This window comes from Petaurus breviceps, unplaced genomic scaffold (genome assembly GCF_028583685.1).
Source record: "Petaurus breviceps papuanus isolate PSGF00001 unplaced genomic scaffold, PetGlider_PUasm1.0 90702, whole genome shotgun sequence".
Classification (NCBI taxonomy): domain Eukaryota; kingdom Metazoa; phylum Chordata; class Mammalia; order Diprotodontia; family Petauridae; genus Petaurus; species Petaurus breviceps.
The window spans coordinates 7,608,759-7,624,806 of NW_027187317.1; the positions used below are offsets into that span (position 1 = coordinate 7,608,759).

General features: G+C 34.8%; 1 protein-coding gene across 1 annotated transcript in view; it reads left to right on the top strand.

Annotated features, from left to right (window-relative positions):
• The window catches only part of USH2A (usherin), a 1,033,591-nt gene that overhangs the window by 743,797 nt on the left and 273,746 nt on the right, over positions 1–16,048 (top strand). Inside the window, exons 48-49 of the mRNA XM_069066041.1 lie at positions 2,869–3,067; positions 10,668–10,836. Of these exons, the coding sequence (XP_068922142.1) occupies positions 2,869–3,067; positions 10,668–10,836 (368 nt within the window). The remainder of the gene's footprint in view (positions 1–2,868; positions 3,068–10,667; positions 10,837–16,048) is intronic.

Below are 16,048 nucleotides of genomic sequence, written 5' to 3' on the forward strand. Positions count from 1 at the left end.
CAAAAAAAAATTGTGGTGTGGGAATGGAATAATATTGTGCCATTAAAAAATGGACAGTTTCAGAGGAAAATGAGAAAAGTAATTTTTATTTGATACATAGTAAAATGAGTGAACTAGGAGAATAATTTACATAATAGCAATGGTGTTAAAAACAGCAACTTTGAAAAATCTAATTAATGAAATAATAATAAAAATTAAATGAAATAATAAACCATGAGTCCAAAGGACTAAAAAAGTCACATTACCCACTTCTTAAATCTTACCCATATTTATAAATGACATGTTATTTCAAATTCCATTCTTTCCTTTGTTCTTGTTTGTTATTATCTGATTGTTATCCCCCCTCCCCAAAAAAGATACTTTATGCTTTTTAAAGGTATATATTAGAGTAGGAGCCTGTTAGTTTGGTACATGTCTAATGAACTTTTGATTGTTTGACAATAGCTATCACTTTTTCTAACATTATTTCTCTAATATTACTTGTACTTTTAAATTCAGAACTGAGTTCAGTTGAACAACAAAAAAAAATATTTAGTAAATGCCCATTGAAACCTCAGCTATGAGGCCCCACTGTTCTAACTGATGACTTTATGACTAGGACCTAACTCTGTTTTACTTCACTCATAAGACAATTTATCCTCTAATTATCTCTCTCCTCCTCCTCCTCCTCAACAGACATACCACCTGCATGTCGGTAGCCTCCTTATCTTCTTCTCCACTTTTCTCTTCATGTTTTAAATCTCTCATCAGAATACTTCTTCACTTAGCAAAATGTCTGTCACATGATAAACACTTAATAAATGATTCATGATTCACCTATCCATCCATCTATTTATCTATTGATTGATCAATTGATAGATCAATCTACTGAGTACAAGATACTACATTAGAGTATTTAGAGAAACTGTACAAGATGTCGCTGAACTAAAAAATAAGTGGTGGAAATAGAACAAATTTAAAAACTACTACTCCTTAAATTAAGATTTATTTACCTTTTTTGATGTCATTATCTGTTTTGACAATCTAGAGAAGCCCATGGACCACTTCTCAGAATATTTTTTTCTGCTTACATTCATGACTGAAGAAAAGGATAAATTTCATTTAGAAGGTAGTGAAAATAAATATGTATTTTTTTTCTTGTCTAAGTTCATAAACCTCCTGAAATTTGGTACCCTTGAAGGTTTCTGGAGACTCCAGTTTAAGAACCCTGACTTCTTGGCCTAGCCATACCAGATTTTAACCTGTATTATAAAGCAGCAGTCATCAAAACTACTTGGTACTGGCTGAGGAGAAGAGTAGTGGATTAATGGAATAGATTGGGTACACAAAACTCAGCAGTCAGTGACTATAGTAATCTATTGTTTGATAAACCCAAAGACCCCAGTTTTTGGGATAAGAACTCACTATTTCACAAAAACTGCTGGGAAAACTGGAATGTAGTAATGCAGAAATTGGGTTTAGACCAATATCTTACGCCATATACCAAAATCAAGTCGAAATGGGTGCACCATCTAAATATAAAGGATGATACTGTAAGCAATATGGGAAAGTAAGGAATAGTTTACCTGTCAGATCTATGGAGAAGGGAAGATTTTTATGACCAAACAAGAATTAGAAAGCATTATAAAATGCAAAATAGATAATTTTAATTACATTAAATTGAAAAGTTTCTGCATAAATAAAGCCAATGTAACAAAAATTAAGAGGGAAGTGGAAAATTGGGAAAGAATTTTTACAACCAGTGTCTCTGATAAAGGTCTCATTTCTAAAATATATTTCTAAAACATTTCTAAAATATAATAGAACAAATTACCCAACTGATAAATTATCAAAGGATATGAACATGCAGTTTTCAGAGGATGAAATTAAAGATATTTATAAGCCTATGAAAAATGCTCTAAATCACTATTGATTAGAGAAATACAAATCAAAACAACTCTGAGGTACCACATCTCACCAGTCAGATTGACTAAGGTGACAAAATAGGAAAATGAGAAATGCTGGAGAGGATGTGGAAAAATTGGAGCACTAATGCATTGTTGGTGGAGTTGTGAACTGATCCAGCCATTCTGGAGAGCAATTGGGAACTATACCCAAAGGGCTGTAAATAAGTACATACCCTTTGACCCTGCAATACCACTTTTAGGGTTGTATCCCAAAGAGATCATAGAAGTGGGAAAGAGACCCATATATACAAAATAGTAGCTCTTTTTGTGGTGGCAAAGAATTAGTAATCAAGGGGATGCCCATCAATTGGGGAAAGGCTGAGCACGTTGTGCTTATGAATGTAATGGAATACTATTGTGCTATAAGAAATGAGGAGCAAATGGACTTCTTCATAACCTGGAGAGACTTATACAAACAGGTCCTGAGTAAAGAAAGCAGAATCTGGAGAAATTTGTACACAATTACAGATACAACATATGGGTGATGATGAACTTTGATAGACTGGCCTTCTCTCAGCAATGCAAGGTTATAAGACAACTCCAAAAGAGTCATGATGGAAAGAGATATCCACACCCACAGAAAGAGCTACAGAGTCTGAATGCAGATTGAAGCCAACTACTTGCTCTCTCATTTTCTTGTTTTGTTTTGATTCCTCTTTCCCATTGTTCATTCCATTGGTTATAATCCTTTACAATCTGACTAAAGTTTAATGTGAAGGCATTTGTAGATCCTATATTTGATCACATGCCACCATGGGAGGGTGGGGAAGGAAGAGGAGGGGGAGAAAATTTGAAACTCAAAGGATTGTGGAACTGAATATTTTAAACTAAAAGTAAATTAATTAAGTAAAGAAAATAGCACAAATTTCACTGTAAAACAAAAACAAAGAAACCCCTGCCTTCCATATTTTATATGCTACAGGTCCCTTCAGGTTGAATGGGAGTCTCCAGAACAACCAAATGGCATCATCCTTGGTTATGAACTTTTGCGGAAAACTTGGCATTCTTGTACTAGAGGTCAAAAAGTAATCAGCAACCAGGGTGATGGGTTATGCAGGATTGTGGAATGTCAGAAGCCTGAAAACATCTGTGGACACATGTGCTATTCTCCTGAATCTAAGGTACTTCTTTTCATGTTACTCATTTAAAAAATGTTTTGCCCTAAAATTTTCCAGAAAATATAGAGGCTCTTTGAATCAGAGTTTATAATAATCAATATGTCTCCTTTCAGAAGAGACCTTTTGGAAAAAAGTAGACTATTTATATAAAGACATATCTTACTCATGTGTATTTTATTCTCAACATTTATCACTATCTACAAAGGAAATACTGGTTTATTTGGAATGATTAGGCAACTCACAAATTCTTGCCTAATAGTATGAATTGAATCTTCATTGCAACAAATCTATGAGGTTTCTGCTCCAAATGGGTGGTTGCTTATGTGACAGTGATGTGTAGCCATGAACAAGACCTATCATGGTTTGTAAGAAATATTTTAAAATTATGGTCATTTGCAGATTAATGTTCATGTTAGTTGCAGCTTAGGATTTGGATCAATAATACAGTCAGACAGTAGGAGTCTGTAAATGGTTTTTATTGACAAATGATGCAGAAAATCCTTAGTTTGAAGGCGAGATTTCATATAATGAAATAATGTCCCTATTTGTCAGCAAGAGCATCACACATTCAGTGGCTAAAGCCATTACTACATTCACAAGGTTTTACTGTCCAAAGAAATGGTAATTAGGAGAGTGAATTATTTGAGTGATTCACATCAAAATATATTGTGTCTGACAGATTAAGCAATGAGTTATCCAAGAAGGTTTGTAAAACCTTTTTTTTTTCATCCGAGCTCAAAATTTGGTATTATGCTTAGGTATTGAATATTTTGGAAAATCTAACATGCTCACCCTGATATTTTATGTAATTAAACATATTGTATCTTCCAGGGCCTAGGCATTGCTTAGGAAAAGGATTAGAAAAATGTGCACAACGTATTTTTTGAAAAAAACAAAGGTTTTATAAATAGAAAAGTGATATAAAACCATACATGTATTACATAGCATGTCTTTATTACTTTGTTTTATCACGTACTTTCTGTTAAGGTGAAAATTATTGTATGATTATATATTATCATGTGACAAAGTATACTGGAAAGTCAAAGAATTGTCTAGTGAATTTGATCAGCACCAATTTGAATAACTTAGGCTAGAAAACTCTAATTCCTTAGGAGTTGATTTTATTTTTATAGATATTCTAGAGAGTAATTTCAAGACCAAACTTAAGTTTTGGTGGTAGACTAAGGGAAGTACTTAATGATCATTTGGATTTAGCAGATTTTTTTTTGTTTTTTGGAGGGCAATTGGGGTTAAGTGACTTGGCCAATGTCACATGACTAATAATTGTGTTAAGTGTCTGAGGCCAGATTTGAACTCAGGTCCTCCTGACTCCAGGGCTGGTGCTCTATTCACTGTACCACCTAGCCACCCCAAATCTGTGTTTTACTTGTTCTTTTTTTTTTTTTGCTTTTTGGAGGGCAATTGGGGTTAAGTGACTTGCCCAGGGTCACACGACTAGTTTTTGTGTTAAGTGTCTGAGGCTGGATTTGAACTCAGGTCCTCCTGACTCCAGGGTCAGTGCTCTATTCACTGCACCACCTAGCCGACCCTTAATGATCATTTGGAAAAAGCAGTTGTTACTTTCTCAAAGTGATCATAATGCTAAGAGTTCACATTTATGTATGATTTCAGGGTTTTACATACAAGGTGTCCTAAAAATTAGTGTGGTTTCATAAAATCTTACCAATACTTTTTGGAAAATCTGTATGTTTCCTTATTTGGTCAAATCAAACACATTATCTTATACTTGTGTGTACATACATGTGTAAGTGTGTATGTATGTGTATATATGTATACACATATGTGTGTATACATACATACAGAGAGAGATTATGATTAAATTGTATCAAGTCATGGACCTGTGTACAACAGGATATAATATTGAAAATACACCTTCTGACACTTCATTAATTCCAAATAACCATATTTTCATCTTTACAGTTACTCTTTCTACTGCCATAGCCATCCATAAGTTATTAGGTGGAATTAATGAGTTGTGGTAGCCAAAAATGTATCACTTAGGAGGCCACCTTTTAGAAGATATTCCTCTGAGATGAAAAGCAAAGAAGTACTTAGCACCTCATTTCAGCTATTTAATTATTTAGCACCTTTTTTCAGTTCAAGTTTTCTCTGAGCCTTGCCCATGATTATATCAAGTCTTTGTTAAGAAACAGACCTTGTGAAACCCACAGTGGGAGGGTCTTGCCAAAGACAGGAAGAGGAAGGATGTAAGAGGTGGCCAGAAGATGGAGGAGCTAATGACCAGATAAAAAGCTAAGCACAGGCTGGTAGAGAGCAGAACTGAGAAGGGAACACTTATGGCAGAGTTGAGAAGGAGAAAACATATAGTATCCCAGCACTCTGTTTGTCTGTTCTGTCTGTGTTGATTTGTATTTATAATACTTTGTACAGAAGCCCTGCAACCTTACTGGAAGACCTGAAAAAGGATTTTATTGTTGTCTGCTTACAGAAGTCCTAGAAGAGGGTTTCAGAGATCCTGGGATTCTACTGACCATTTGTGTTGAGTTCTTAGACTCTGTTTGTGGGTCTGTGTTGATTGCACAGGCAGAAAGTGAATTGAAGATGGTACTGGCAATGTGTTTTGAATGTTGTTTTGGCTCTGTTAAGCTTTGTCTTCCTAGAAATGGGAACTATGAAGGACTTGAGGTGGACAGGACACTGTGAGCTTCAATATGGAATGGAAACTGGACAAGGAACTGGATGAGGAACTGAATGAGGAGTTGGGAGCTGCTACCTTTGAATCCAGGTGACAGTTGGATAAATTCAGGCAAAAGCTGAGACCATGGAAGAGGGACCATGGAATCTGAAAGCCAGCCTCAAGTCAAGATGAAAACACCTCTCCTTGGGCACTTAGTGCTGACTGAGAAGATAATGATTTACTGTGGCCTAGGGGTGGGAGAACTTTTTACTTTGTACCTTGTACCTCTTAAGGATGATTGAGTTAAGGATGATTGGAAACTAATCTCCAATCAAGAAGACAGAAGATTTTTTGACTGAGAGATTAAGAAAATGTCACCTAGGGGTGGAGAACTCTTACCTTTGTACTTTATGTCCCTTAAGGAGGTTTGCTCCTTAAGGGTGACTGAGTTAAGGTCTAACTGAATGATATCTTTTGTTTAAAACTATGTGGCCACTTTGGTGAAAACTATGTGGCCACTTTAGTGATAAGTTGTATGTTATATCATCGTGAATGCTGTACTTTGGTTTCTGTGAATGCTTTGCTTTAGTTTACTGCTGAATAAATAGAGAGTTCACTATACTGTGTGATCAGAACCTTAGAGCTGTTCACAGCAGCAGTCCTCTGGAAAGCTGCTCATGCTTGGCTTTATAGCCTCATCAAATTTATGTAGACTGATCCTTAGCTGACAGTTCATCACTGGCCCATTCTTGCAGTCTTTTCAACTTGGTAGGATTTGTCAGAGCTTTCTTTCAGTTGACAGAGCCTTTATAAACCCAAAGATTCTTCCATGCAATGATGAGGTATCAGAGTCTGACTCTAATGGGGGATATCTTCTGGAAAAACCAAGAAAAGTTAATAACCACAGGCATTAACTTAACACATGACATTGGTCTGAGCATCTCTGTATTTTCTGGCTTGTGAAGTATTGTAATGTTTCCTCTGACCTTCCATTTTATTCAGTCATTTAGACCTAGCCTTTTAACATTTTGGAAAATGTCTATTAAAACTCAATGCTATGTGAATAGGGATTTTAGTAAGTTATTTATAAATTAAATAGTTTATCTGATAGAGCATCACATAACCACAACTATATTCATTTTAAAAAATTAAAGGCGGAAAAGGAACATAGCCTACCTCACCACAACAACAAAAAGTTTATATAGTCTATCATTTATGGCAAAGAGACATAGGTATAATACAGTGATATGAAAAGCAGACAAGTTAAATCACCCTTATGAGACTCATGTATGCAAATACTGTCCAATACTCTTAAAAAGAAAACATCACACCAGGCTGTTACCTATAATTCAGTAGTTACATTGCAATATAAAGAGATATCATTTTTAAGTGATGCACTAAAGAAAACCTTATGGGTATTTTGAAGAAAACCTTATGGGTATTTTGAGGGTCAAGGACAACACAGATACAGTGAGGGAAAGAGACTAAAGTAAGTCAACCAAAATCCCTGAAGAAATGATTATTTGTAGTTGCTCCCTTTAGGATCATCAAACATTTCACAAAAATGCATGTCCTCTTCCTCCAAAATATAAATAAAATAAAAAGGGTAAGAGGAAAAAAAATTCATTTCAAATCCTGCAGTATTTTGAGTGCAACATAGAAAAATGTATGTGTATGTGTGTGTTCATGAAATATTATTTAAACTTAGATTCTTCACAATGAACTGGTAGAGTTCCTTATGAAGTCAATGGAAGTACTACTTTTTGAAGATATAGTTTTCAGAGGACATACCAATAGTCTCACTCCCAGTCATGGAAAATTCCAGTTCAGTTATCTCAGACCTACATGCAATTCTGAAATTGAATTTGAAGAGTAGGAGCTTTCTGTTTTAGCCTCCCCCATGGAACTGGCTCATCCTGTTTATTTTACCAAACCCCCCACATTCTTCATTATCCTATTTTTGGCTAAGAGGTGTCTTTCAGTAACCCAAAAATTATATAGTGAAAAACTTGCCATTGGACTTTTGGACCACTGATTTCAATGTAATCAAAGGAAAAAAAATTATCCAAGCCCCATTCTTGGTGGCCCAGAAAAGAGGGCTCTAAGAAATCCTTATATTGCTTCACACTGTTGTGAGGTGTGAGCTAGGTGGTGCAGTAGATAGAATGCTGAGCCTGGAATCAGGAAGATTCATGTTCAAATCTGGCCTCAGATCCTTACTATCTGTGTGACCCTGGGTAACTCACTTAATCTCTGTTTCCTTCAGTTTCCTCCCCTGCAAAATGGGCATAATAATATCACCTACCTCCTAAAGCTGTTATAAGGCTCAAATGAGATAATAATTGTAAAATATTTAGCACAGTGTCTGGCACACAGTAAGTGCCACGTAAATGGTAGTTGTCATTATCATTATATGCAACCTCATTCCTGGAGTTAGGAAAAGGAGAAAGCCAGTCATTTGTCTTTGCTTTTTTTTTTTCCTGCTTATTATCACAGTCCTAGCATTACCTGATTACATTTGATATTGTAGGCTGTTAATGCAAATTCTTTGGGCTTAATACCAATGCAAATAGCTTGTGATGATCCTAACAATGATGCCAAAAAAGTACATTTTATAATTTACAAAAAGTTGCAGATGATGGAGCTACCATGCATAATAATAGCTTCAGAAATAATTTGAAGAGTGGTAGGTTACATATGTTGGTAAAAGAAATGGAACATTTGGTTGATGCTGCTGAAAGAGGACTGGCAGATTTTCTATCCAATGTCTCAATATTACTGGACATAATATTGAATGGGAGCTTTGAAGCAAAGTGAAATACAGAAGGTTAGAGAATGATGTGCTATAGTAGACAGAGTCCTAGTTTGGGCGTTAGATGACCTGTTTCATATCCTGACTTTGCCACTTACTACCTCTGAATGCATGTACAGGGCATTAAGCTGTTTGTGAGTATCATTTTCCTCACCTGTAATATGAAGGAGTTGAAATTGGTGCTTTCCTTTCCAGATCTAGATCCATAAATCCAAGAATGAAGTAATATATATGATTCTTGAAGTCAGATAACAATTATGTTTAATATCAAACCAAGTCAAAAATGCCAACATATGTTAGTAAGACTAATTTTGAAGGTCTTTTGGTTAAAAAGGTAGAGATATTTATACAAAATATATATATATATATATATATATGCGTGTGTGTGTGTGTGTGTACATACATATATGTTTGAACAATGAACTGCTTCGGTTTGGATTTGCTGTATTGTAGTGTTCACAAAAGAGATGTAGTATATTATAGTTAATAGAAGTCTTATCTTAGACTTAGAGTCAGGAAGACATGTTTTCAATCCCTGCCTTTAGTACACAGAGTTCTGCTTGACCCTGAGCAAATCAATTAACATCTTAATGACTTGGTGACTTTCTAGGGCTAAAAGTTATAGCTGAAATGAATAGAGGGAATTTCCCCAGCAGGAGTTCCCTACACCAATGAAATAATAAATATAGATTTTGAGGAGGATAAATAGAAACAAAAGGAAATGGATTTCTGAGTTCCTGGGTAAACTTTACACATGTGCACTATATAACTTATAATGTCTAGTTTTAATAGGCAAAAAAGGACATGTTGCTAAAGAGGAATCCCCAAATTTATCATTGAGCCTGAGCTAATTTAAATCTTCACAGAAAGACAGGTGACCCCTTGTTAAACTATGTTGTGTTGAGGATTCCTTTTCTGTATGGATTGACCCAGATGACCAATGAGGTCCTTCCAACTCTCAAACTGTATGATTTTTTTTCTCATTCATTTGCCTAGATTATTTGCCTTTGCCTATAAAGGTACAGCAGTGGATTTTTTTTTTTTTTTAGGGCATTTGGGGTTAAGTGACTTGCCCAAGGTTACATGGCTACAGCTTTGGATTTTTAATTGAAGAACTTATGATATTTGTATTGCTAATATTTGAGGAATGAATAAAATACTGTTCAAATTAACATTTCTTTTAATGGGAATGGGAAGAGATTCCATATTTCTCTGTTTCTGTGACAAGCTTCATTAGAATTCAAGGGTTGCACACTAAAGTTGACAATGAGCAAAAGGAGGGAAATGGACAATAGCACTTAAAAACAAGTGCTTTTCTGCCAAATGAATTTTTCATCTAGCCACAGGAAGCATACATTCTAATTAAAGTAAGCCATGCAGAGTAGAGATTCTCAGGTTACTTTTCAGTGAGTGTTCAGCATGATTTGTTATGTATACAGTATGTTGTTCTTTCTACCTACAGGTAAGTATGCAGATAATTATTTGATTATTCAAGCATATAATTTCCTTCCCAGTAGCTAAAAAAAATCCAGAGTTAAAAGAGCTTTTCAAAATTCATATCCATGTAAATTTTCTTTTTTAAAAAATTGGTGCCCTGTGGTCTGTATACTCAAATTTATAGAAGTATTTCTATGTTGGGACCATATTGTCTGATGATTATGGTTACAAATAAGGTTGTAAGAAGAACAATCCTCATTTTCATTTGAAAATGAAACAAAAGAAATCTAAACATCAAAATGAAACATGTTTTCCACAGTTTCAGAGACTTTTTGTACTAAATATCTAATCATTAAAATTTTTTATTAAAAGGTATTAAAGGGAACCATTCACCTAGGTATCTAAATCAGCTCTACATAAGAAGACACAAACATTTAAAAGATAATTGATATTTATACAGTATTTTATTAGGGCAGCATAGTTGAAGTCTAATAGAAAAGCTATATGCTATCAGATACAATTTATTGAATCTTAATCATGTTGGAGAAACCCCAGTTTTAACAAAGTTGCATTATTTTATCCCTAGTTTTCACTTGGACTCTGGTCAAGGGCATATGGGAAAATGACTCATGTGGTTTTATGGGACAATACCAATATGTTTAGTTGACATTTCTTATTTTTAAAACTACTTTTAGGTCTGTTGCAATGGAATTCTCTATGACCTCAAACCTGGTTATGTTTGCTGTGAGGATAATTATATCGCATTTCGTCCTAACTCATCCAGAGTGTGTTGTGGTGGTCACATGCATGAGATACAACAGAAACATCAGTGCTGCTCAGGGTATTATACCAGAGTCCTCCCAGGTAAGAAAAAAAAAAATATATATATATATATAGTCAATTATCTTTGGCAGAAAAAACAAATGGATCCACAAATTCCAAGGATCCATTGGAATCCCTCCTCCTCCTGATCCATTTCAGTTAATTGTTTCAAATGACTCCACATTCTCTTTATTATTTATCTTCTATTTCATTTTGTTCTACTCTTCTAGCCTTTGTTCGTGGCTCTTATATTATTTAGTGTTTTTTATTCCTTTGTATTCTTCATGGAATTAAAATTATGAGGTAACTATTAATAACATGTAGCCTGTCTTCCTCATTTTAATTCCATCTCTTCTTGTTACTTCATCTCATTTCATTGATAATTATGAAATGTATTCTTTCCAAATCTATGGTAGCATGTACTATAATAGGGAGGGACTTTTTAATCTTGTTCCCTCCTCTTACCTACTGCCAAGCTCATTGCTATAGAAATGAGATTGTCATTTTTTTGTGCTTTTGAAGATATCAACAATACTAGTAGTAGTAGTAGTAGTAGTTGTAGTTGTAGACATAGTCATAGTCGTAGTAGTAGTATTAGTAGTAGTAGTCGTAGTCATAGTCATAGTAGTGTAGTAGTAGTAGTAGTAGTAGTAGTAGTAGTAGTAGTAGTAGTAGTAGTAGTAGTAGTAGTAGTAGTAGTATTAGGGATAGAGGATGGACCTGTGATTTCACTGGAACAAGAAATGCCTGGATCAGTGAATACCTCTTACCAATTCTGTTCATCATCCTCTCAATGTCTTAACATCTTATAGATCTGAAGAGCACTGAAAGATTAAATGAGTCCAATTTGGGGGTAACAGGAAATACATTCTCATAAAGGTTTTCTTTTCAATTCTTGGTCATTGATCAGCCATCTTGCCCCTCTATTACCCTCTTTTGCCTTTATTTGAAGGAAGAGAACTAACCTCTAGTTGTGTTTATAAATCATAAGCCATAACCACACAGAAACTGTCTGATGATAATACTTGAGAATGCATTCCTAAACAGTGTGTTAGCATGTTTGCATGTTGATTTAGGAAAAGTCTATTCCAGCCTTGCAAATATCCCCTCCCTTGATGACTTTGTAAGTAACACTATTTGTCCTGGCAGAGTTGTAGAGAATGTTGATTTTTTTCTATGAGTGTTTTCTATCTACTTGATGAAAGACTGATTAGCATTAAAAATTGCTGGGGGAGAAAGGATTTTGACAAGTTTTTAAGACCCTTTAGGAAGGGTCCTAATTATGTATATTGAATGTCAATTAGAGTTATTGTAATAATAGCTACTATTACATATTATTATAATAAACCATATTATAATATATTATATCATAATATATTGTATTTTATTATGACTTGCAAAGTAGGTACTATATTATTATCCCCACTTTACATATGAGGAAACTGAGCCTGAAAGAAATAAAATGGCATTTACAATATTACACAGCCAATAAGTATCACATCCAGTTCTGGTTCATATTTTTTTATTGTGAATCTAGCATTTTACCTGCTTTGAATTTTTCTAAGCTATAGGTAATATAAACAGTATCCCAAACATGGAGGCAGTTGGGTGGCACAGTGGATAGAGTGACAGACCTGAAGTCAGGATGAGTCATCTTCTTGAGTCCAAATATGGCCTCAGACTCTTATTAACTGTTTGATCCAGGTCAAGTCATTTAACCCCTGTTTGCCCCAATTCTTTATCTGGAAAATGAACTGGTGAAGGAAGTGGCAAAGCAGTCCAGTATTTTTGCCCAGAAAACCCCAAGTGAGGTCACAAAGAGTCAGATATGACTGAAATGACTGAATAACAAAAATCCCAAACATGATGCCAAAATGTCTGGCCAATTCAGTGGTTAAAGATCTTGGTCAAAATTATTCGAATTAGTTGAGTAAAAACTATTTGTACACAACTGATTTGTATTTATAACTAATTGTAAAATTTTTGTTGCATTTACCATATTAAATAGTTTCACTATTCTAATATAACTCAGATATAGCTATTGTTTATTTATTGAAAAATTGTCTTCATCATGTATGTATTTTTTTTACAAACATTCAACTGGAACAAAATCAAAGACTAAAAAATTAAATATTGTATCAGCTTCTTGAAAGTAGAGAATTCAGAATCTCAGGAGTCTCCAAGTTAGAAGGCATCTCCTGAGTTATTTATTCAGTGCATAACTGAACATGAATTCTTTCTACACCAATGACCTATTCCATAACATTTTAAGATATGAAGTAGATAATGCAAGTATAATCTTCACTTTCTAGAAGCAGGCCTGAAAAGGCATGACCCCACTCATGAGTGTGGAACTAGTAAGTTGGCAGAGCACGAAACTGATTTCAAATCCTTTGCTCAGTTCACAATACACACTGCCTCTCACTACCCCAATGAGAATTAATTCAATTCTCACTGTAGGAATTAAAGGAAAGAGGAGGAACATCCTAAATCTTGACAAAGATTATTTCAATATAGGAGATGGCCCTTACTGAAGAGGAGGGGAATGGGCTAGATTGTATTTGGGAAAGAACATATTTTCCATGATTTCAATCTGCTTGCTATTCTTAGCACATCTTTTGAATCCTAATATTTTCTGTCAACAGTAGCACAATGCCCTGTCTATTGATACCTCCAAAGAACTGACAGAAATTCTGTTTTTTCTGTAGCAGCTTTTTCTAGTTCTCAAACAAAGATACTTTTGTTTCTATCATTATATAACTCAAAAATGTATTTCCAGGCTGTTATTTAGAAATTGTGATGGAGTCAGGCATTGGTAAAAATGTCTTCAGTCTATTGATGAGATTTTAGAAGTCTGATGGAGTTATTACTCAGTCAAATGATATAAACTCAAAATATTAGAACCAAAAGGAAAGAAAAAAAACGTCTCCTTGATTTAATTTATGATATTATTTATTTATTTTAAAGCAATTGGGGTTCAGTAACTTGCTCAAGGTTACACGGCCAGTTATTTTGGGTGGGTGCCAAGTATCTGAGGCCAGAACCGATCCCAGGTATCTTTATTTTTAATATTTTTATTTCATAATATACAATAAATGCTGTAAGGTTTCCATTAAAGTTTAAATACATTTATATTCTTTAATATTCCTACCTAGAAATTGCTATACATCTTTCAGTCTTTATTGTTCAGGCAAACTATCCTGTCCTCTATTTTCCTTTATCTTTTTATTAGATTTATCTTGTTTTGGAAAAGGAATATTAAAGTCTCCCATGATCATTGTATTGCCAGCCATGTCCTTTTAGAATTCAGATATTTTTTCCCTTAATAGATATTGTCATTTTGTACATATATACATGCATATAGATATGTAATGACATTGTTTGTAAGACTTTTAATTATAATCTAGTTGTCCTATGTTTCTTTTTTGATATTAGTTTAATGATGACTTATTTTCACAGATTACAATGCCTGGTTTTTCTTTAATCTTATGAATCATGATAAATTTTGTACCAGCCTCTTCTTTTCACTCTGCATGACTTGCCTACAGGTCACACAACTAGTAAGTGTCTAAGGTCAAATTTGAACTCAGGTCTTCCTAACTCCAAGTCCAATTCTCTATCCACTTCACCAGAATTACTGTCAAATTGTTCCACTTCCATGTTCATTAAGTTTAAAGTTCCTTTATCTAATCATAATTGTCTATCCTTCTATCTTTCCCTCTGCCTTCTGATCTCTAACTCTTTTCTTCAATCTCGTTGTGAACTCAGATCTCTCTATTTCTTTTTCATAACATCACCCCTGTACTGCTTGTACTTTCCTCCTTTTCCCTTCTCCGCCCCTTGATGAATAATTTCAATGCTTCAATATCCTCTACACTCAAGTCCCTTATCCCCTTCTGTTACCCATCATATATTACCAAGATCCAATGTTGGATAACTTCCATAAAACCAAGCTGACTGGATCCACTACAATGTTATGTTACATTATGTCAAATGGCTCCTCAGTGCAGCTGTGCAATCCTTGTATAGTTCCCTAATGGATTCTTTATCCTGGTAACCACAGCAAAAAGTGTGAAACCTTTCTTACCTTCCTCAAACCTTCTGTGGGTCTCCTAATCACCTTCGCAGCTGAGGACTTTACCTCATATTTGTCTGAAAAACTTGAGGCTACTTACTAAGAATTTCCTCTTCTCTCCTCCTCCTCTTCTCATCTCACTCCTATGTCTTTCACAAATATCTCTTCCTTCGAACCTTTCTCTCATGAATAGGTAGCCATTTTCCTTACCAAGGGAAATCCCTGCTATTCCTGTAGCTTTGATCCAATTTCATCCTGCCTTTTCTAAAAGATACCCTCTTCTATCTTATCTATTCTCTCAATAATTTTCATTTTCTTTCTATATACTGCTGCCTCTTTGCTGCTTGCAAACATACCAATTTCTTCCCACTTGATAATAATTCTTCACTTGGTCCATCCATCCACACTAGTTGTTATCCTCAATCTCTCTGCCCTGTGCTGAATAAACTCCTTAAGAAAGCCATATACAATTGATACCTTCATTTTCTTTCCTCTCACTCTTCTAAAGCTGTTGCAATTTGAATTTCAACCCTATCATTCAACTAAAACTGCTACTCTCTAAAATTAACGATGATCTATCTATGACCAAGGTGTTTCTCAGTTTTCATTCTTCTGTTTTTTTGTACAGTTTTTGACACTGTTCAATATTCTCCTCTCCTGGTTATAGTCTCTCCTCTCCAAGTTGTAATGACACTACTCCCCCCTGGTTCTCCTCCTACTCATGTGACCATTTCTTCTCAGTTGTCTTAGCTGAATCTTCCTACAGGCCATTTCCTTTAGCTGTGGGTGTCTCACAAGGATCTGTCCCAAATCTACTTCTCTCCATATAATATCTCAGTTGGTTTACTCATCTGCTTTCATGGGTTCAGTTATAATCTCCAAGTAGATGATTCCCTGATCTATCTATCCCTAACCTTTCTATTGACCTCCAGCCTCTAATAATCAATTGCTTATAGGGCATCTTGAAGTAGATATTCCATTGACTTCTCAAATATCTACAAAATAGGAACTTGTAATCTCTCCTCCCAAGCTCTGTTTTCTTCCTGTTTTTCTTTTTATTTTCAAGAGCACCATGGACCACACGTCACCCAGGCTCACAATTTATATGTCATTCTCATCATCTCATTCAAATTCACCCCATATATGTAATCTGTTAAATTCTGCCATTTCTACATTCCC